Here is a 22,973-nt window from a genome sequence, read left to right as displayed (position 1 = left end):
TTACAGCAGATTAATGTTTATATTGTACCAAAAGCTGTTGTACAGTAGGCACTTTATATGCTCAATACATGTATCAATATAGCACAATCCAATACAACAGGAACCTTTTTGGCCACGTATATCCATGCCAAACATCCAACCTAAATTTTATGAAACTAGTTGTTGCAGAAGGAAATATAATGATGATATTTGAACATATTTGACAGTGATAGCACTAGTAGTGGTTTTCAGATGAAGTTTCAGATGAAGTGTCTCCGGTCCAGCAGGTGGCAGTAATCCAAATCAACAGCTCTTTAAATGCAAAAGAAGAATAAATGCATCAGCGTTCAAAACAATAGTTGAAGTTCCGCCTGTCTGGCGCCGTGTCCTCATGAAGATGTCTCAAAGTAATCCCGACAAAGACGACCACACGTCTAGCAATAAAAAGACAATCTCCCTCCCGATATCCAGAGTGAGGCTGATCATGAAGAGCTCCCCGGATGTCTCCAGCATCAACCAGGACGCTCTTTTCCTCACCACCAAGGCGACAGTAAGCTGCAGTTTGATGCTAAATGCTCGGTTTACTGAGCTGTGCTAATTCATCAGCGCCTCCACCTGCTGCTGCTGCTAGCAGGGGTTAGCATCGCTAGCTTGTCGGGAAAACTGTAAACGCAGCTGCTCCAGGTTTTTCTTTGACCTCAAGTGCCCACTTAGTGTGAATTTCTCTTCTGCTGACACGTGTTATTGTTGTTGTTGTTGTTGTTGTTGTTGTTGTTGAAGGAGCTGTTTGTCCAGCACCTGGCTCTCGCCTCATTCAACAACGGGTCCGGGAAGGAAACCAACACCTTGTCTTACAGTGACCTGGCTAACACCGCGGAGGAGACCGAGACCTTCCACTTTCTAACAGGTGAGACCCAGCCGCAGTCTGACAGACCTATAGGGACTACCTGAAGCATGCAGTGTACTGGCCCTTTACCACTGAAACAATAGTGTAACCTTTGTGAGTTTAGGTAAGTGATGGTCTTTGGTTACAGCAAACAGCCATCTGCCAGTTGATTAGCTACACTTAGCTAAAACCAATGTAGCCTCGACAGCCTGCTGTTGATTACACTGACGGGTCTTTATGATATTCTGGCCAAATGATTCATGTCAGTGGGTAGACGAAATATTACAAACACTTCTCAGTGTAATTCAGTATAATTCAACAGCCCCACAAACTGTGTCTTCTAAGATAACCATAACGTTCATTCAGCACCTCTGTGAAACACAAACTGAACATTACAACCTTCATGGAGGGAGGATTTACTACTATTATTTATTAAATTATTACTGTTAAACTGCATTGGGTGTAGCTAGGAGTACCAAATGAGTGTAAGTCTAGCTAACTGCATAATATATTTTGTTTTTTTATGCCACGATGTGCATCATTTGATTTGATTTTAAATGATTTTGCCTAAAATATACATTATCTTAATTTGTCCAAAAGTAGACATTCTTTTGTGGTTATTATTATTGTTAACAGTTTCTTGATTGATTTTCCAGGAGATATTGTAACATAAAAATACCGCAATGGATTGTAAGGTGTAGATTGATTTTAGCTCAAAGTATGAATAAAGTTACGTAATGTAAGGAGCTTTTTTTTTTGTTGGTGAATTTGAATCTATTCACAATCATGACATGTACTAGAAACAAAAAGAAAATAGTGGATAAAACAAATTGGTGCATTTGAAGTAAAATATAAAGTAGTTAAAAACTAAAATGTTGCATATTCATGCAGCAGCTTTTGAAACAGTTCATGTTGTGTCATTGTATGTTGATTGGCCTGTCATAATCTAAAGCATTGCTGTTGCCACCCAAGTGTTTCCTGGAGCTCAGATTTAATATCAGTTCCTGAGCAGGGACTAAAATAGCCTTAAAGATCTATCTCTACAACCAGACGTCGTCGTCATCGTCGTCATCGTCGTCGTCATCATAATCATGGCTTGATCATTTTTGACAGCTGTAATGGGCCAAATGTCTGTGCTCTTTCCCAAAAACAGGGATGTCATTGTGTGTCTGCACTAAGAGGACAAGTAGTGAATGCTGTAATGAGTTGAATTCAGTGTAATATTCTCTTTTTAACCGACAGATATCCTGCCTAAGAAGATCTTTGCTCGAGATTACCTCAAGTCTTTGGAGCAAATGCAAGAAGAGGACACTGACTTTTAGAGAGGACACCGGCTGCATTTCACGTCGGGACAGATCAAGTGTACACGTTCTGCCATTCTTTGAAAATAAAGTGAGTGGCAGAAGAGACACCCTGAACTTTCTCAGTGCTTTTAAATACACCGACAGAGTTCAGTTGTAGGGCTTGTGGAAAAAGTTAATGGGCGTGGAATTGGAAGTAATACCACACAGAGCTAATGTGAAATCAAGTGAAGGCTCACAGATCAAGTTTAAACACACACGGGTTCAGAGGGAACTAGAAGTTGTACCGTATATATCTATGATAAATAATTGGTGCCAGCAAGCTAAATTTGTATTAATGTCCTAAACAAAGCAGCCTTAGATTAATCGTAATGCAATCACCCCATAAGTTTTCTTCAGAATTGATTACCTCTACAAAGACAATATTTTTGTGTAGGCAAAAGTACCGTTGTTGCTCATAAATGATGCACTTGAACATTTTTAGGATTTCAGAGTGATCTTGCATATGGCCTGTATTCCTAAACTATCTCGTTTTGCATACATAACCATTAGGAGGAATGAATTGGTTTTCCTTAACAGCTTGCAGGCTCCCTTCATGTAAAAGACCAAGAATTCATTCCACACAGCTGGAACACAGATGTCGTAGCTCCTGACTTATTATTGCCTTTAAAATATGATTGGGTGAACACTCTATTTTACAGACGCTGTGAAGCATTGATTTCCAAGTGATGTTAGGGATTCTAAGTTATACTTGATGCTGTATTTTTTTTTTTTTTTAAGATATTGTCATGTTTGAGTTGTGAGTAGATGATCATAAATACTTGAAAGTTGTTTGAACCAATCGAAAGTACAAATACCTCTGTTTTCCAGTTTAACTACAAAGCAGCCGAACATGCTGTGTCTCTTCCAAATGAAAATTCACACTCCACCTAACAGAAGTGAATATTTGAACTGTATATAACAGCTGACCACCTTTCAAGGCATCTTCCTCATATATTTGCGAATTTGCTGTTTAGATTTGATATTAAAATAAAGCAAGTTAAACAAGTCATTTATTCTATTACAAGTGTCTTGCTGTTTTACTAGAGGCTATTAATGTGACCATGAAATCTCCACATGGAACATGTTTGCAAACTGTCAATATAAAACTAGATTTAACTGCTACATGTTCATCAAAGCTCCCGGATAATGTGAAGTTTATCTGCAAATTCCAGGTCACACGTTTTACTTGTGTAGGTACGTTAATGACATAATGTGTATATCAAGTGGGTTTTTCGTCATACTAGAGACTTACATAATCCTGAGCATGCATGCATTTGCTACACTGTTGTACAATCCATGAATATATAAATACAGTTCACATAAGGGACGTGAAAGGCTCCATGGTGTAGTCACTGTTGGATGAGTTTGTTGAGTCGAAGCTGTATGTTAAGCAGAGTCTTCTCTAAAGTAGAAAACTGCTCCTCCAGATGGTTTGCCATGTCCTCTCTGACACCGATGGTGTCTCTTGTGTTGGCAAGACGCTCCTTCATGCTGAAAGGGAAGACAACCATAAGCAAAATGTCTTAGACTTTTTGACACATTTACACACACACTGCTTTGCCTAAGATTGAGAATGAATTCACTCTCTCTGATCTAATGGATAGAAAGCACTGCTGAATTGAATGTTGAGCCTCGTCTCAGCCAGATGTCCTGACAGACGTCTGTTGGAAAACACTGGAAATGACTCAGCTGCTCGTCTGGACGGTGTTTCCACTCTGTCTTTTTTGGCATTCAATCAGCGTTGTGTTTGAGCCAAACAAGTAACAGTGATCCAGGGGACGTGATTACCTCACTAATAATAATTTAGGATTAGCCCAGCAGTTGGTCTTGGATCAGTATTTACTGGAAATTTTAATTGCTTCTGTACAGTGAGGCCTGAAGCTGGGTCTGTGACTGATCGCTGCAGAACATGGTTTTAAAATGTGTGTGTAAATATGAATACACAACAGATATTATACAACATATTCACATTACAATCACTTCTTCAGTCACTATACTACAGTTGAAAACATACTGTTTGCGGCGCTCTCTGGAGCAGTCTCAGGGATCATGTAACTGCCAAACATCGAACATATTCGGCTATAGCATCATCATGTTTATTTGTTGCAGTCTGGGTGTGGGTAAAATGCTGCATTGCAGAGCTACTGTCTGCTTTTGTCTCTTATTCTGTGGCTGTAATAACTGTTTACTTGGCAGATTTTTATAAGAAAGAAATACAGAGTGGCGTATTTGCCATAAATATGTTATCTTGCTATATTGATAGGGAAACTATTAGACTTCTATGTCATGGGTAGGGTCCATAGGTTGTTTTTTATCAAATAAAATATAAGATTTAACCTCTTCCCACTAGTAATTAAAGTACAGTCTCTTGGGTTATTCAAACCGCAGACCTGATAGGTAAATGGTCCATGTATTTTTAAAATTTCTTACCGTGTAAAGACCCCCTGCTCCTTCCCTTCTTTCCGCTTCTCCTCCAGTGACACAAACACCTTCTCCATGGTCTGCATAGTATCTACCACACTCAGGTGGTCTGAGCGGATCCCCTGGACCTCCTCTCTGGCTTGGTGGTCATAGGAGATCCCTCCCTCCTCCACCCCGCTGGAGGTGGACACAGCCTGCAGGGCGGCCCTGTTCTGTAGAACAAGCAGACGGGACTCGGCAAACTCCTCAGGTCCGGCTATGTTTTCCCAGCAGATTGCAGAGGACGGTGGTAACCAGAAGCGCTGGGTGCAGTTAACCGGTTTTCCTGGGGTCTCCGTTATGAAGGGGCTGTCGGCAGGGAAGCTGTTGAGCAGATGCAGAAGAGATGATCCAGACCCCCACTCCCAGTCCTCAAGGTCTGGTTCCCCTGGCTCTTGTGCAGGGGGAAAGGTAGGGAGGGGAGCTGCTGGTCCTGCACTGTCTGCTGGGAAGCAGACCTCCAACAGGAGGCAGCAGGACAGGCAGAGCACAGCTCTGCTCACTGCCCCCTGGAGCATCTCGACACTGGCTGAAACATCAAATATTAAGCTTGATTAGACTTGCAGATTTATAGTGGAACACACACAGTGGCTGGAAAAGACACTCATTGGCAACATGACAGACATTATCCACTGGGCAGTTTTTCCAGCGTGGTCTCTTCCTGCAACAAAGCTGTTGTTTTATTCACACAACAGGTCTCTCTCCTCATACCAAAAGAAAACAGATGTCATCCTATGCTTTGAAGTAAAATAGTCAAGTTATGTAAGTAAGTCAAAATATATGCACTTTCTGGACAGGCTAGACTGTGGGCTTCAAAGAGGGATGGAGATGTTAATGGAAAAGGAAATTTCAACTGGTTATTTATAAGTAAACAATAACAGTGAGACTTTTAACTGGCATGTAACTGAGTCAGTACAGGAAAAATTTGATTTTTACCTTCAAAATAAAAGTATAAATTATGTTACGTTTAATAAAAAAAAACTAAACAGGTAATTGTAGTGCATACTTCTCGAACAAGAACATTATTTTTTTCTGTACAGCGATTTATACGTTCACAAAAGACTGCAGAATAAATTTTATTTTATTTTTCATTTTGTTACCGGAAGTTTTACTTTCATTTTGGCAAGCACAATGAGTTTGGAAAATAACGAGGCAGAACATTTAATCCACAATTTCTAATCCCCGCGACAACTATGCCCAAATAAAAACATAATTTTCCTAAAGATCCTACTGTAGGTTCACGTGTGTCTGATGTCCTTAAATGAGTTTACCTTGCAAAGAAACACCAGCGACGATCCAGTCTGTGAGTGCTGCGACTCTCCTCTGGTGCCTGAAGTCGTCGGAAAAAATGAGTCGTTGAGTGCAGCCTGTTACATGCGATCTGAATCACCATTTACTGGCCCGGTAACACCAGAGCCAGGAGCAAAGATTTCCCCCCAGAGTCTATGGAGGAAATGAGGAAAATTTAGTTTGATTGCTGGAGAGAGACGGTGTCTGCAGGTATTTTTTGTAACCTATGCCTTTTTAATATGTGGATATAGGCTAAGTTTCTATGCTGGATAGCACTTAAGGGTTTTTTGTGACTCAGTTTGCAGCTTTTCCCCTGTAAGACTATGAGTGAAGACTGTGTGAATGGAGTGGTTGGAGGTGTGATGCTCTTGGAATTTATGAGCCATTTTACAATGTCCTAAACGGGACCAACAGGCCTGAATTTGGCCCAATTTTTTCAACTAAATATCTTCTAAACATCCTGCAGTCATACCTGTGCACTGAAAAAGAACAGATTCATGCATAAACACCAAGTTATGTCTCTGTTTATAGAAACGGGGAAGTACAAGTACATGTTCTGTCCAAAGGCTGAGGAACTTGTTTAAATCACATCACTGGTATTTATCTAGCAAGTCTTTTGAATGGCCTGAGGATTAATTCATACAGCCTGTGGTTTACACCCTGACATAAGCAATAAGGAATGGAAGACATATTTTGGCATAAACAAGTGAGGGTGTTGTAATTTAAGGGGAGGAAAGGACATGAGGCAAACAACGCCAAGCTTCAAACATGAAGATAATCTCAGGATGAATTTTAAGCAGGTTTCCTAGAAGAAGGGGTGGAACTCTAAAATGTTTTATCAGATATCTACAGCCCCGTTCACACAACTGCTGGTGGCAACCAGATGTTGTTTTCAAGTCCTGGTAATGATTTTCAAACCATTTTAGGAACAAAGGGTGAACAATTTTATTCAGATGAGGATGTTGGAGTCATGTTTTGACTCAGTTGTGAAATATATAGTTGAGGAAGAGCCAGAAAAACAGATATGTATGCAGTAAAAGAAAGGCAGAGAAATCGACAGTAAAGTGACAGTATGGAGAAACAGAATCACAGTATTTAGTAGATAAAGTCCACATTTGTTATCAAGTTCCTATAAAACAATGAGTACAACAGAAAAAGCAGCTTCCTGAAGAACAGACAACATGGCTGCAATCCTAAGAATCAAGCACAACCAGTCAACTTTATATCACCACTGCTCATCTCTCAGTGGATAAAATGCCAAGTTTCAGCTCTACGTACATATCAGATGAAACATGGAGGAACTGTACATCTATTTAGTCCCTCATTTTCAGGGAAGGTGACTGACTGGTTCAAGAACATTCAGCTGTTTGGTCATGCTTGTCTGAAAGGCTGCAGCCCCCACTGAGGACACTGAAGTCACGTCATTGGTATTTTGCTTTTTCCACGTGTGTAAATTTGGTGTTGTTTAGCAATATTGGGAGACTTTACATTTGACAATTGAAAACTAACATATTAGTGGGTATTTTATAAACTAAACTATTTTTAGATTCATGACGTTCACTTTTCATTATGTTAAAATTAGACAAGTTTTCGGTCAATAAATGAATAGATAAATGAAGGTTTCTGCATCTCTCCCTCTGAGTTTCATCCCGGGCAGTACAGAGATGGCTTCACAGCAGCGATTAGACTTTCGTGTTGGGAAACAAAGTTTACAGAAAGCATAACTGCAAAACGTACTAAGGTCAGGTTTTCATTAAAGGCAAGAAAGACTTCTGAGGGTGTTTCCAAAATGCTGACTACAGCCTTGCTTGTCGGTTTGATTCAGATCAATCAGCTCTGATACAGTGGCTGAATCTGAGCTGATTAAATGTTCAAAGTTCAAAGCCAGTCACTTCAGTTCAAACTAAATACAACTTTATTTATGTCTGTGTATGCAGCAGCTGGTCACCCAGATCAATATATATATATATATATATATATATATATATATATACACATCACTTTTAATCACAAACCTCAAATAAAGTATCATCTAAAAGATAAACAAGGTAAAGAGGTCACACTAAAGTATAAAAACATAAAAAAGTACAGTCATTGTTTGATTTCAATCCAACTTGCAGCAGTACAAAGCCAATGGAATAAAAATACCACTGTCTTGATCTAGATCATAAATTAAATATTTATGGACCTCACAGGCCTGGAGCTCAGTGATCCTACAGAGACATCTAGTGGCAAAGGCTGGAAACTGCAGCTTCACCGCTTTTTACTGTTGAGTTCCACTACCATTAAAGACACACTCTAACCAGGGTTTTATACAGTTAGTATATAGATCATTTATGGGTTAAAAATCCAAATAATTCAGATAATCTTGTGCATGTGTTTATGAAAGGATTACTGAATGGGCCTACTGGGCACACGCTCCGGGGCCCTAGGGGTCAGTGGGCCCCTGAGCCAGAGCCTTTGTTTGAAGTTTCAGTTCTTGTTGGAAAATTGGTCAGATTACCCCAAAGAGACTAAAACCTCAAAACAACATTTAACAACCGCAGAGAGGCGCAAAATGACCACAAAGAAACACAAGATGACCACAAAGAGGGGAGACCATCCACAGACATGCCACCTGTAGTTGTTTGCTGTCTCTTTTTGGGGAGGGACTGGAGACATTTTACATGACTGTGGCCAGGGGCCCGTTGACTTATAGTCCGTACATGTACAGGCTGCAAACAACTTAAAATCAATTGAATATGTTGACATATTTTTCAGACAAAATTCCATCAGTGTCCTCTGTGATCAGTATTTAGCTCCACGTGAGCACTGCCCATGCCCGGGGCCATGCCAGTGAGGGGCGGGGAGCGCCGCGGAGCTCCTCCCCCTCCAGGCTGCCGTCACTGGGGCTGCTGGACCGGAGCGAGCAACTCGGCATCAACAACCAGCCGCTGGTTGCTCCTCCGTGCTGAGTGAAGACTCGGTGCAGCCAGCCAGGAGCCTCCCCGCCGTGTCTCTGCCCTTCATTTCTCTCGGTTGACGACATGGCCTCCGACGGCATGGACGAGCGATCTCCGCTGCTGTCGGGCCCCAACTCCGGGAATGTGACCCCCACTGCTCCCCCGTACCTGCAGGATTCAAGTCCCCGAGGTAAACACACGGCATGTAGAGCCCCGCTGTCTGCATGCAGAGTAATTTTTTTTTCGGGGCGTATCGAGTTCGTGCAAGTGCGTAAATAAAACTGCAGCAGGGCAAAGCAAGGCAAAGCAAGGGCATCGGTGGGGAATCAATCGGCAGCTGAGAACAAGGTGGAGCTTCCACTGTGAGAACTGGAGCAGTGGGTTAGAGAAGAGGGGCCTACAACAACACCAACCTCTGTTTTTTTTTTACTGCAGAAATGCTTACATCACGACTCACCGGGGCCTGTAATGCTTTTGAGTCTTCACCAAAAAAAAAAAAAAATACGAATCGTGATGTGGCACTGAAAGGCCTCACTGCATGTTAGCTTTATTTGTGTGTTTTTGATTGACGGGGGGGGGGGGATGACCCATTGCAGATGAAGGCAGGCTAGCAGCCTTTTGTCCCAGCTGCAAATCAACAAAATGCCCAGATGTGCCCTTTGTGGATTGGACAGAATTAATAGCACGACATGATTTAAATGCCATAATGGTCCATGCGTTTGATTGTAGCTGATTTGCAAGGATATGAGACTGTAAACAACATATATTTGGCCCTGATCTTGTAAAGGCAGCTTGTAACATGCATTCTTGCATGTTTTGCATCTTTCATACAGTAAAAAAACAAACAAACAAACAAACAAACAAGCACCTTTATTGCCAGAAAACATTTTGCTTAGTAAACAGTTGAATGTAGGTTACAGGACCATGATACATGTAGGGCTGAATGACTCGGGCAATTACAGCTCATAAATCCCCTGACCACCGGGTCTGGAAGCTGCTGTCAGTGCTCGCCCTTGCACTGAATCTAATCTGATCAAACTCTGAATTTTTGATGCAGGAGACATGATTACACATGCCGTTTGTTTTTGCTGGAGGCCGCACTTGAGAAAAGTTCACTCTAGAGAAAGGTCCATATCTGATTCTCATGTCAGAGGCTTATGTTTTGCTTTATGCCTTGTTTCAGCAACAGAACAGATTTCTCATTTAGAGCTAACATTCACATAAAATCTGAAGGAAGTTTAGCTCCGTACACTTTGGACCCTTTTTTTTTTCTCTGATTTGACCTTTTTGTTATGGGCTTATACAAATGTTCTGCTTGCAAATGAATGGATTCATTGACTGTGTAATACTCTTTTAGGAGCATTTCAGGACAAGTGGCTAATATCAAGCGAACGAATGTTGAAAATGAACATTTTATTGTTCAGAAGTGGTTTAATCTCACAGAATTCATACTTCACCACCTGATTAATCATAAAGACTTTAACACTGGACTGTAATAACCTGTAAACTGACAGCAAACGCTTGAATGAATGTCAGTATGTTTCATGGCCTAGTTTCTCCCTCCCTCTCTCTCTCCCTCTCGCTCTCTCTCTCTCTCTCTCTCTCTCTCTCTTTCTCTTTCTCTCTCTCTGTCTCTCTCTCCACAGTCTGGATTACGGCTAATTCCAGTTTCTTTGGGTTTGTTGGGCGACAATCCTCGTTCAGCCAATTTGTAACATGGATTAATTTGAGCCAAAGATGCCAAACCTGAGATTTTGTCCTACAATATAATGACTATGATGCTGCTTTTACTGATTCTAAGATGCGCTTAGGAAACTAGGTGAATGTGAGCTTTGTTTAGAAATGACTTAAAGCTGCTGTTTGTGGAAGTGACTGCAATCTCTGCTGTATTGATTTCCATAATATTTTATGCATCTGACACAACAGTGACAAATCATGACTCATTTTACCTTATGAGCAGAGTTGTTCATCAGCATTAACAGGTAGAGGTTCACTGTGGGCACAGTGTGGTGTTGGTGAGGGGTGGAGACCAACGACCTTGGCTGCATCAAGACACTGTGCTTGGATTTTGTCGCCATTTGCTTGATGTTTTTGCGCTTGAATGGTTGTGGGGAAAAAAAAAACTGATGGCAAGAAAAGCCTGTGATGAATGAACAGTGATAAATGAATTCCTCTGTGTTTGAGTGAATCTATTTTCACTCTCGGTGCTTTACTGACATACAGAATACTCTTTTTATCCAGTCTTAAAACCTGAGATGGTTGCAAAGGGGCGAAGTCATCCAAGGTTGGAGTCAGGAATCTGCATTCACCTCAGTTTGTACTGTGCTGTTGTGACAACACACCTTATATCCAAATACTGTATTTATTAAAGAACAAGTCTGGTGATACTTGATATTTTTCTTACTGTCAACAAATCGCATGTGAAGACAAAAACCAACAATGAACCAACAAAGGATTGTCTGTGTAGCTCAAGTCTGATGTGTCTTATTCGTCTTTAGACCTCCGTTGTTAAAAACACATGGTCCCTCATGAAAATGGGCTCTGTAGTTTATGTTGAGCCAGTCCCACATACACTGTTCTGAAGATGTAAATACGCACATATGTATTAGGGGTGTACCATATCATCATATTGTACACGAAGACTGAAGTGAATCTTAACATGATTTTTAAAAAAAAGAGTCATTTTACAAGTTGAAAAAAATGGCGGCAAACGGCTCAGTCAGTCATTTTCAGGAGGGAACATGTGCGGAAGAACTCGTCGCACAAGCAGAGGAGAATTTATACCATTTATACCATCATAAATATCATTATTACCCTTTTTTATTCACAGTATTGTGATATTGTTTTAAGGCCATGTTGACCCCTCCTATACTGGAGGACCAAATTTGTATCAGTCTTTGACTAGAAATAGTTCCCAACAAATACAGTATTTTCTGCTGTATGAGTAACATTTGCTAAAAGCTACAGTGCCCAGCTGTTTAAGGTAAATACTGAACCTTTTTAAAAGCGGGACCAGTGTTTGCATCTGTTTGGGACTGTGACACAGCAGATTCACAGACACTGACACATGGACTTACACGTTTCTGATTTTAGGGTTATTGACAATGAAAAACATTGATGATTTATTTCTTTTGAAACTGAATTAAAGACAGAACATTTGAGCAGCTTGTGTGTGCAAACCAGTTAGCTAGTTCTTCACCACAAACCACAGGCTCCACAATCATCCAGTCATTGATGGCACCGGTGAGGCAGGGCGCGATGGCGGCTGTATGTTGTGGTGCTGCTGCTGCTGGTTGTTGTAGTAAAGCGTCTTCTCGTCTTACCCCTGGCTCCGAGGACAGCTAGTGAAAACCTATAGCTGCTATATTCAGTTTCAGCTATGCATTAGCACGTCTCTGGTGCACACAGCTGAGAGAAGCGAGTAGAAACAGGCCTGAATGCTGGTGGCTCACGATTTTATTTCTTGCTGTTATGTAAGGATTTAAATATAAAGAAGAGAATAAAGTCAAGATCTGAATACTCTTACATTTTGGATTAACACTTCTTAGTAGCAGATGACACGACTTTTTTGTGTAATAAGCAGCACCATGTGGTGCCTGTACACAGTATGAGTGTCCAGTCTTTGGCATGCTGTGCTTGTATTACTAGCCAGGTTTTCCCAAATGTAGACGGGGTGTCCCATCTGCCCCTGTGGTGTCAACCGGTTGTTCGCATGAGAATCTCAGAGCCCAGGTCATTTGCCTGTTGACTTGTACCATTATCTCTCAAGAGGGAAATTGGGCATTTGTCAACAGAGTTAAGAGGCTTGTTTGTGATCGATCGACTGCGATTTCAGGCTTAAAGTATTAAGTATTAAAAGAGACTGTATTACAATGGATTTTTTTTTTTAATTGTTTTATTTTTTTCTGGTTTCAGCTTCTTAAATATGAGGATTTCCTCTGCATTTCTCTGTTTTTTTTCATTGTAAATTGAAAACCTTTGGATTATGAAGAGTTGGTTGAACAAAATAAGATACCTGAAAATGCCACCTTGTGTGTTGTGGCAGATTGTATTTAGCATTTGTCAGTATTTTCCAATGTTTTACAGACTGACCCGTTAGTCTACAAAGTACATGAGTTTTACAGTTAATTGACTAATTGTAAGAATAATCAACATTTAATGGAAATTATCGTTTGTAATCTCACACTCGCACATTTATTGCAGATGAGCAGGTAATTTTTAAAGTTCTAAGATTGCAGTTTGAGTATAATGACAGATGACGGCAGAAACACTTTGGCTTTGTTTTGTATCCCTCAGAATGTAAAGTATGCTTGATTACTGTAGAAGTAGTAGTAAAGCTAGTGACTGGTGCAAGTCTACGGATTAAGTTTATTAAAACCCTGAAAAACACATGGAATGTAGACTAATTACACCAGGTTAATGTGGGATTAGACAGTACAGAGTTCATTTGAGTGGCTACTGTAGTTAGTTCACAGTGGTTCTTTCAGACATAAAGAGAAAATCTTTAAGTCTGTAAAGACCAGCCATTTGATCATGTTGATTCCACTTGTTTATGGACTGTAAAACACCAATTGTTGGCCCGGCTATTCAAGGTTCCTAAACCAAAAATGATCAGGAGTTTATTAGGCTCATTAGCGGAGACATTTTAATTTAGCAGCACATTCAACTGATGCAACACCTGAACAAATGAACAAATCTTAATCACGTGTCTCATTGTAGGTGTAACATGCAACAGTTGCAGAGACACATCTGCCCCTTTGCTTCATGTTGTCTTTACAGATGTTGGCGATGTTGCATAATGTATATATATACTGTATCATATTACCTGCAACTGAAGCACAAATATTACATCATAATATGTTGATGATACTGACTCAAAATGCCACAGCCTCTCGTTGAGAAGACTGGCTCGTACTGTATGTTGCATGTTAACTTTGCCTGCAGCTTGGTAGTGAGTGGATTTTACACCATCACTTCGGTATCTAAAAGGGCCCATTGTTTCTTTCTTAAACATACAGAGTGGAGCTTGGCCCCTTAACAAAGAGAGAAGAGTCACATGTTGAGCAATCAGAGCTGTACGCAGGATGTCATGGGTTTGCATACAGACAGCCTTATAGCTGAGCAGGAGTTAAGCTGGAAAACCATGAATGAAGAAAGAGCACTGACATTGTCGTGGAGCGTGACTGCACATAGGATCGTTTAAGATATCTCCCACGTTCCCAAGAGTTGATTAGGGAAATCGTTAAATAACATATGTGTTATACAATGTGTGGTTTTGAGCTCCCCTCAGTTTCCTGTCCTATAATGTGTTCTGACATTGATCTGTTATTTTATAGCTGTGTAAGCACTTGAGTATATCTCTGTTTTTAGTTCTTATTATTTACATTTATTGAACTAAAAGACCGGAAGTAAACGTTGAACGAGTATGTGTGAGGTTATGCCAGAAAAGAACCAGTTCGTATGACGTGTTGTCAGAACCTCTTTGGAAGGCTAAAGCTGCACCCTGAGGCCCTGAGGCCCTGAGGCCCTGAGCCCAGCGACCTCTGTGTACAAAACACAAAAATGACTTGTCCTCTATCTGAACTTTTTTTTTTTTTTTCCTTTACAGGATACCAAAATCCTGATCTGTGTTCATGAAGTTTTTAAGATGCATGCGATTAACAGCTCGCTGTGTGTTGTGTGCTTTGCCCCCCTCTTCTCAAAGCCGAACTACCTCCTCCTTACACAGCCATCGCCAGCCCCGACGCCGGCGGTGTGCCTGTCATCAACTGCCGCGTGTGCGAGTCGCTCATCAACCTGGATGGAAAGCTGCATCAGCACGTGGTCAAGTGCACGGTCTGCAATGAAGCTTCGGTAAGCGGAGGAAGTTGTTGAGGCTGGCGACGGCTTTATAAATGAGTGTTGGTGTTGACATCATGGAGCTGTAATAGTCCGTCAAGCTCAGTTAAGACATTTAGTCAGACATTTACACTGAAGTTACTATTCATTATCACACGTGCATTTCCAGTGTGACAGTCACATCCAGCTGTAGCCTGCACGTCTCCCTCTGTTTTTATTGTGCAGCATCATGTTGTCTGATGAAACATGTGATTTGTCTGTGATCACAAGAGAAGCTGTTCGCTTTGGAAGTCAACGACTGTTTTTCATCTTTGCGATGTCCGTCACTACAGCCCGACCAGATGTTGATGTGGACATCTGTCACATCTCTCAGTCAGCCCAGTGACTTGGAAGTGTCGCCTGTGTCTCAGCCTGACTTACTAAAGGCCTCTATAGAGCTGTCAGAGGAGGGAGGAGAGCGAATGAATGGCTATCATCACAGACACTGCAGTGGGAAATGACAAATGGCTGATATTTGTGTTACTAATGCATCAGCATAGCCATATAATATTCTATTTCTGTGGACCAAAACAGATAACAGTGTCCGGTCTGCATCTTATATCAGCTCACTGGACAGTCCAGACATACTGTAAATCTAATGCTGGAGTGATATGCAAGATGCATTCGGTGATTTACTTTGGTACATGCATGAAAAATGTCTTGGTACTGACTAATTCCAGACTATTCTTTGCAAAACTATAGTTTATGTCATTGGCCCGCCCAGTGTAGATAGACATAAACATCTTCAAGTGTGATATAGTAACTCTCAGAGGCTTTAGAGATGCTTCTCAAATGACAGCATCACAGGACATAATACGGCCATTTGAAGCTGATTGATGAGCTAAGATATATTTAATAGATTAAAAGCAAAGCTATTGATCCTTCTCCACCCTGTTGGGTCCAACAGACTTTGCTGTGTCACCTCTGCAGTATTTTAACTGCTCTCCTCTTCTGTGGCTTTGTTTTCTTATGTTCTGTATCAGACTGGCACTTTCCAGTGAGCTGAGTTTTACATGTTGTCTTCCAGCCCATCAAGAACCCCCCAACGGGGAAGAAGTATGTGAGGTGTCCCTGTAACTGCCTGCTCATCTGTAAAGACACATCCAGGAGGATAGGATGTCCTCGACCAAACTGGTAGGCAACTGGCAGACGAGCTCAGACTGTTTTACCCTCTTACTTCTCATTTCTTGTAGGTTTAATTCTTTTCCAAAGGCAAATTTGAGGCTCTGACAATACAGTGGTCGACTTTTATAATACAAATCAAGCCGTTTCTATAGTTTTATAACCCTGTGCTGGCTGTGTTGAATCCGACAGCAGACGCATTATTAACCTGAGCCCGGTGATGGTGATCCCCGAGGAGCAACCCGCCCAGCCGGCACTGCCCATCCAACCTCAGGGGATGAGGGTGGTCTGCGGTCACTGTGGCAACACCTTCCTAGTACGTAAAGCTACCAAGACGACCACCCTAACCAATCACAGAGTTTATTCAGGCAGAATTTTGTTGCTGTGCTGTTGTTGGTACGTGCATATAAACAGTCACGAGAGCCACATCATATATCAACGTGTTTAGAGATGGAATATCATTTGCTGAAGTGTTATGAGTTGTGTAATTGTTTCAGATCTCCTAGCTTGCTTTACTGTACGTGCACAGAGCTGGTGTCAGGGAGAAGCTTATTCAAGTCAGTCTCAAGCACAAATAAAAGCTAGTACCATGTTTCTATTCTGTTTAACAATCTCTGATCTGTTGAATGAAATGAAAACCTCCATCGTGTTGCAGACTCTTTCTGGCAGAATATGGTGTCTGCAAGAGGCTGGTGGCATGCATTTTGCAGCATGTTTCCTTTCCTTGCCTGACTCATCAAATGTCCTAAGTACCACTTGACTGCAGTGTGGCCACACCGTGTCACAAGAAATGAATTTTATCCGTCTAATCTGCAGCAAAACCAGATTTTGTCTTCCTGCCACCTCGGGTACTATCAGTACTTTTGACGTGCGATATGTTCACCTCTGAATGAGTTTAATACCTCAAACTTTTATTTAACATCTGGCACATTATTAAAAAAAGAGAGATGCATAACCCGAGGCACTGAGTCAGCATGACACTGGCCCACATGTCAAAATCAGTGGTATTGACCTCTTAACGTGTGCACGTTGTTGCTTGCGGCGTCTGTAGGGCAGTGAGGACGCCAGGTCATCCCAGCCAATGTCTGGCCTCCCCAGCGATGGCTCTCCCCCAGTACAACAAGAGGTTGAGAAAGCTGGTCATACTTGTGGACATATTAACAACAGCCTAACACTGCTGCCGATTCAATCTGTGGCCTTCTTTGCACTGGTGCTGAAATGACTTTGTGCACATCTGACTCTGGAGCGAGCTTCAGTCAAAGAAAGACAGTTTGATATTTAATGCATAAAACTGGCTTCAATTCCATCCATTATAACACAAGTTATAATGTTATTTTAAATTGTCATTCCTTTACTGAAGCCAGATGTCGAATCTCACATATTTAACTTGTGTCAATAGGACCTTCTAATTATGCTGATCTGTGATGGGATAAACATTTTCATAACTCTGCTTTTTTAACTTCAGAACCCCTGATGAAACAATTGCATATTGACAACCACAACTAACACTTTTATAAGAATGATTTAAGTTGCTAATTTAGCCACGTAGCTTTCCAATGCCTCAATATATTTTCTGATGCAGGAATAATATAATAAATAGATTTACAAGTTGCAAACCGCCATAACTGATCACAACGAATCATTCCCAGTAAGTCCTCTGTTGATTGTTCTCGCAGTACAGTAAGATTGTAGTGTGTTGTTGCATATCTGTGTTCACACGTGCGTCCTCCTTAATACTGTCTCTTAACAGTGCTTTTTTCCCCCTGTTTATTCACAGTGGATGGAGCTTCGGTTTAACACGCTAGCCAAATGTCCCCACTGCAAAAAAATGTGAGTCCATTAATCTTCCATTTAACACGTTACACAAAGGTCATGAAGAAACATGTTTTACTTTTACACTCAGTGTTTTACATTTTATCTGCAGTTTATTTTCTATTGCCTGAGGATCTGTTCCAGTCTTTAGATGGACACTGTGTGCAAAATTGAATCAAAACGTGTTATCAGATGAGACACAAAGAGTTTGTAATTTAATCTTGTAAAGGAATTTTAACGATCATACCAGTGTGTTTTCAAGTTTTAGGCAGATTTTCTTTCCTGCAGCAGGAAGCGTTTGGTTTCCATTTATTTCTGTATGACATAAAAATCAATTACCAGACTCATGAGATCTGCTGAAGCAGTGTAATTGTCTAAGTACACATCAAGTTTGTGTTACTTTTTACAGGTTACATTATTGTTTCCTGGTTTTACAATTGATTGAGCAAAAGTATTTGCAGAACTAAATTAAACTAATTAAATTAAACTGGACGTTGACTGTGAAGTTGTGTGAAGCTGCAGCTTCAGTTTCATATTGCACAGAAATGAATGGAAGCCAATGGCTGCCGAAAATATATCAGATTTTCTCAAACACAGAACGTATAGTTTGTAAAATGGTTAGTTGTGATGTAAAGTAGAAGGGATCGGCAGACTGGCCTTAAACATGCAAAATCACTGGTGCGGTCTTTTAAGCCTGAAACTACAAGTGAATATGTTACAGCCTTGTTGGGGATACTGGGTTGGTGGGCAGCCATGAACAAGAAAAACGCTGTTGTTGTTGAATTTCAAGAGACCTGCCACATTATGGTGAACATGTCCCAACATACAGTATCCAGCTTTAAAGCCTTTATCTTATTGGAGCAGTAATTTAGCACCAGTTACAAACTGTAGGTTAGAAGAAGTGGAATGTTTTAAAACACTAAAAACACAATGTTATACTTCACCCATGTAGGTTTGTGGTTTGGTATGAGGAGTAATTTTCGAAGTGCTTACTTTATGGATAAATTCACTGCAGTCAGATGCCGAGCTTTAGAGTTCTGGACTTTTCTAGTTCTTGGGAGGAGATGGGAGGGAGGGGAGGGGAGGTAATGGAAGCTAATCTAGTTGTGTGACAGGAATTAAAGCTTGGCCTCAATTCATGTAATAATGGTAACATGGTAATAAGGAAGGAGGGTCACAGGGTTGAGCAGTGGCGGGAGAGCATTGTGAAGTGTATGTCTGAAAGTGATGATATGAACAGTGTCTGGTCAGGGTAAGCAGGGACGCTCCATCGGAATAAGAAGCTGCAGCCAAAACATGTCGTCACTGCCTCTGTCTGCCTCATGTCTCTACATCTGCTCCACTCTATTTATTTCATTTTATATTTTGACAGTATCTATATATATATATATATATCTACCCGTGTCTTTTTCTCTGTATGACTTTTATCTTTATATCTATCCTTTTCTTTATCTGCAGTCGTAGTAGTTGTTATGTGTTTCCTACACATGTGAGCTTGGGGTTGCATTGCATTGTTGGAAAAACATTAGTTTTTGCATATAACATTACATTACAAACAAAGAACTTTGTCTCCTCTCGCAAACTTTACAAAAGAGTCCGCAACAAAGAATACCAACCACGTAAGCATAAGCAAAAAAATGGACTTTGTCTTCAGCCTCACATAAATCAGCAACATGCTACAAGGAGACCATTAAATCTACCCATGTCTATAGCTAATGTAGCGTACCTGAACCTGAACCTGAACCTGAACCTGAACCTGCAAACACAGAGATCTTTGATTCTCTCTTTGGTTCTTTCTTGTCAGTGTTTCCATCTTTGTCTCTATATCTTTCTCTATCTTATCGTTGAGCATTATTTTCTCATATTCTCTGTTTATCACTGTCTTTAACTCCATGAAAACCTCTTTCTCTCCATTATACAGTAACAGAAGTCAAAGCAGTGGCGGTTGAGATACATTGTTGGTATTTTATCTTAATTCTCACAGGGAACTGATACCTCTGGTGTCGTAGCACCTCTCCAAAGTAAAAACCCCTCATTACACTGGAAAACACACTGTCATTTCTGGTTAATTCCTATTTTGTAATGCGATAATGTGATGATGTTTATTTGTAGCTTAGAATGTAAAATTTGAGAAAAGAAAAGAGGCTCCATTTATGGTCACAGATCAAATGAATGACATGGTCAGGTGTTGTAACTGTAAACAGTTAGTGGAACAAAGGGAAAAGGTGAAAGCAGGAGGAGAGTGTTTAGAAGGTAAGATGATCAGGTGATCAGGCCTCCCATAAGCCATCTGAATACCAGTGATTCCTGAAGAATGCCTGAGTCCCATCACATGAGAGGCATGTGAGAGCGAAGAGGGGGAGGAAAGTAAAGTAATAGTGAAGCAAAAAGAAAAATGACGGCAGTGTGCTGCTCAGGGCAAGTTGATTTGCACATGTGTGAATGTGTGTCTGGATGGAGCTGCAGTTGTGGGGAGCTGCACATGTGACTGGCCTCCAGTGCTTTCATGTGTAAGTTACAAGAGAAGAAAGGGAAGTGAGAGATTTGTTGGCTCGCAGGATTGTCAGGGTGATGTGGAGTGGAGTGAGATCACTGGGAAAAAGGGTGGGACAAAGAAAGTATCTGGCACATTATAATGAAACAGAAAATGTAGTGGTGCTGTTTGCTGCAAGACTCTTGCACTGGATTCTTTTAGCTCATGTAGAGCTTTCTGATATCCAAGTTTCATTTTAAGTGATTCTAACCATATCCACATAAAAATACACACACACAACAGAGTGAGATGATATTTCTCTCAGCACTGAGGCATAAGACAAATCCAGCATTTAAAGTGCACATTGCATGTTTTGTCCTGAAACCTTTTCTTCAGTTACTGACCACATTTGTTTTTCTTTTGTTTTTCTTCTTTTCCTGATCTCCACCTGCAGATCCTCTGTTGGTAGTGCGCTCCCTAGGAGGCGCTGTTGTGCTTATATAACTATAGGAATGATCTGCATTTTCATTGGAGTGGGTTTAACAGTAAGTATGTGCCTTCTGTGTGTCCTCTCTGTGTTGCATATGCGTTCTCAGTTAGAGTAACCCAGTAGTTGAGATAATTCAGTCTGGCCCAAAGAGGTGGATGGAGCAACGCTGCCACCTAGAGAGCCACACCACAGGCGAAGATCAACATTTCCAAGATGTGTTAGAAACTGCTTAGCTGACCTGAGAAACCTTATGATGCTGTACAATGAACAAATGTACACGTACTTTACAGTTGTAAGTAGGTTGTGTAATGGCTCTTACCTACACTAAATACCTCAAATACACTTTGGTCCATTAATCCACTGAACTGTTCAGTAAACAATAACTGTATTTTGTACAAACAACCACATATTGTTCACAGTTTTTCACAGTATATCAAAGTCCTATCAGACTTTCGCAACTTGGTATAATCATATTAGAAACATAATCACTCCATAATAATCTCATGGGATTATACTCCTTAATATTTAAACTCAGTGTTACTGATCTTGTTGCAGTGTGCTCTCATTTTTCTGATGAAGTGATTGATATTATGAATTACCCTCTGGAGAGTATTTCACAGCATTCATAGATCTTTGAATGAGTCGTTTTTTTCTGCTCATTAATGAAATGATATAATAGACTACGGTCTTCATTTTGTTTAGTCTCTTTAGAACTATTAATGCAATGATTTAAAAAATCTATATTCTCAATGTTAACTGTCTTATACCCAGCTACTCCCCCTCTCTTCTGCGTTAACAGGTTGGCACTCGGGACTTTGCCAGTCGTTACAACGCCACCTATGTGTCCTGGGCATTCGCCTACCTGCTGGGCCTGATCTGCCTGATACGAGCCTGCTACTGGGGAGCTATCAAAGTGAGCTACCCGGAGAACAGCTTTGCCTAGGGCGGGCACGGCTCAGCGCAGCCCTGCACGGCTGGAAGAACAGACCCCACTTTTTAGTTTCTTTCATTTTCTTCAGATCTCAAACCGGTCGTGTTCAGCGGAGTGGAACGTCTGCGGAGTGTGTTGAGGAGGTGCTGTGTGTGTCTGAAGGGGTGTATGCTGGAGATGTATCCTGTTGTGTTTGTGTCTGGAATGTTTTTAACTCGCTGAACAAACCTACTGTACGCCGATCAATCCTGCTACTGGTCCACAGAGACTCAAATCCCGCTCTGGTTTTTGCCAAAATCCTCCAAGCTACAAAAACTGTGATTTTTTTCTTGATGAATACAAAAATTTGTTGGCTACTGTGCTGATTTGAAAATGATAGTTTAGCAAACTGGCTGGATTTGGTCTTTCTGGATCATAGTTTTGTTTATTTTTCAGCAGCCTGACTGACACGATGGTACCCACCTGATTTCTTTTGTTACTGACCAGACCAAAATGAGACAACCTCCTAAGAACATTTTGCCCATTGCACTACGATTATATGCAATTGTAAGTGTTGTTTTGCTGCTAGTTAAACTCCAGCTACAGAAAGCTGCATATTCATACTGTATTGTAACAATTTACCTTGCCTGTGTACACTGACATAGTATTGCTATATGATTTTAACTCTTGAAATGATCAGTTTTTAAAAGAAATCGCCCTTAAATACCCATGCGTGCCAACTTAGCTGCCCAGTATTAGTCAAGAAGAGCATCAGATCAACAGGAGCTTGTTTATTTGTTTGTGACATGCTGCTTTAACTCACTACAGCAATAACCCTGTTATTTGAGTTATTTTGAACTTTGCTTACCCCACCTCCCTGCGTTCTTCACTGCGGTTTTGTTGCCTTCTCACTGGTGGAAAATGATCCCAAAAATATGGTGACTCACATTTGCATGATGACTGGTTTTTGTTCAGTCACTGAGGTGGTGTTTTTTTTTTTTTTTTTTTTTCTTTCCCGTTTCCGTGAGGTAGCTGACACGTATGACGTTCCTGTCTTTTGCTCCTTCTGCCTGTCCGTTAGAATGTAAACCCTCCTCCCCCCCTCGCTTATAATCGCCACTCTCTGACCTCCAGTGAACTCTGTGCTAGCTAGCATCGCTGTACGCTAACTCAGCATCCTGTCTCTTGACCTTTACAAGTGGGCACAGTTCAAACTTCTAACCTTGTTTTGAATGTGATGATGATGATAATGATGATGATGATAATGATGAAGCAGAAAATAATATTAAAAATACTGTTTGTATATAGTTCAAATTCAGTACTTGGAAAACTGTAGTGTGAGGTGGAAGGATACAATGGCTCGTGGGTCTTTTTAAAAATGATAATTTA

At 40.8% G+C, this 22,973-nt stretch overlaps 3 protein-coding genes across 4 annotated transcripts in view; 2 read left to right on the top strand and 1 right to left on the bottom strand.

Annotated features, from left to right (window-relative positions):
- Positions 1 to 315: 315 nt before the first annotated feature.
- Positions 316 to 3,226, top strand: chrac1 (chromatin accessibility complex subunit 1). Its single transcript, XM_056400088.1, has 3 exons — positions 316 to 529; positions 760 to 886; positions 2,108 to 3,226. Exons 1-3 carry the CDS (start codon positions 371 to 373, stop codon positions 2,185 to 2,187), a joined length of 366 nt encoding a protein of 121 aa, XP_056256063.1. The 5' UTR covers positions 316 to 370; the 3' UTR covers positions 2,188 to 3,226.
- Positions 3,202 to 6,253, bottom strand: si:ch211-57n23.1 (uncharacterized). Its single transcript, XM_056400087.1, has 3 exons — positions 5,940 to 6,253; positions 4,639 to 5,197; positions 3,202 to 3,699 (listed from the first exon to the last, which is right to left on the bottom strand). The coding sequence occupies exons 2-3, from the start codon at positions 5,184 to 5,186 to the stop codon at positions 3,558 to 3,560; spliced, it is 690 nt and encodes a 229-aa protein (XP_056256062.1). The 5' UTR covers positions 5,187 to 5,197; positions 5,940 to 6,253; the 3' UTR covers positions 3,202 to 3,557.
- Positions 6,254 to 8,817: 2,564 nt separating this feature from the next.
- pip4p2 (phosphatidylinositol-4,5-bisphosphate 4-phosphatase 2) overlaps positions 8,818 to 22,973 on the top strand; it is a 14,178-nt gene continuing 22 nt past the window's right edge. Inside the window, exons 1-8 of one of the 2 annotated variants that reach the window (XM_056399959.1) lie at positions 8,818 to 9,090; positions 14,605 to 14,753; positions 15,805 to 15,911; positions 16,092 to 16,215; positions 16,951 to 17,025; positions 17,677 to 17,729; positions 20,639 to 20,729; positions 21,474 to 22,973. The exon at positions 21,474 to 22,973 is cut by the window's right edge and continues 22 nt beyond it. In XM_056399959.1, coding sequence (XP_056255934.1) covers positions 8,985 to 9,090; positions 14,605 to 14,753; positions 15,805 to 15,911; positions 16,092 to 16,215; positions 16,951 to 17,025; positions 17,677 to 17,729; positions 20,639 to 20,729; positions 21,474 to 21,617 — 849 coding nt within the window. In that variant the 5' untranslated portion in view covers positions 8,818 to 8,984 and the 3' untranslated portion in view covers positions 21,618 to 22,973. The remainder of the gene's footprint in view (positions 9,091 to 14,604; positions 14,754 to 15,804; positions 15,912 to 16,091; positions 16,216 to 16,950; positions 17,026 to 17,676; positions 17,730 to 20,638; positions 20,730 to 21,473) is intronic. The other variant, XM_056399960.1, reaches the window with a different exon arrangement.

Source organism: Seriola aureovittata, chromosome 16 (genome assembly GCF_021018895.1).
Source record: "Seriola aureovittata isolate HTS-2021-v1 ecotype China chromosome 16, ASM2101889v1, whole genome shotgun sequence".
NCBI classification, from domain to species: Eukaryota; Metazoa; Chordata; class Actinopteri; order Carangiformes; family Carangidae; genus Seriola; species Seriola aureovittata.
This window is presented reverse-complemented; position numbering and strand designations above follow the sequence as displayed.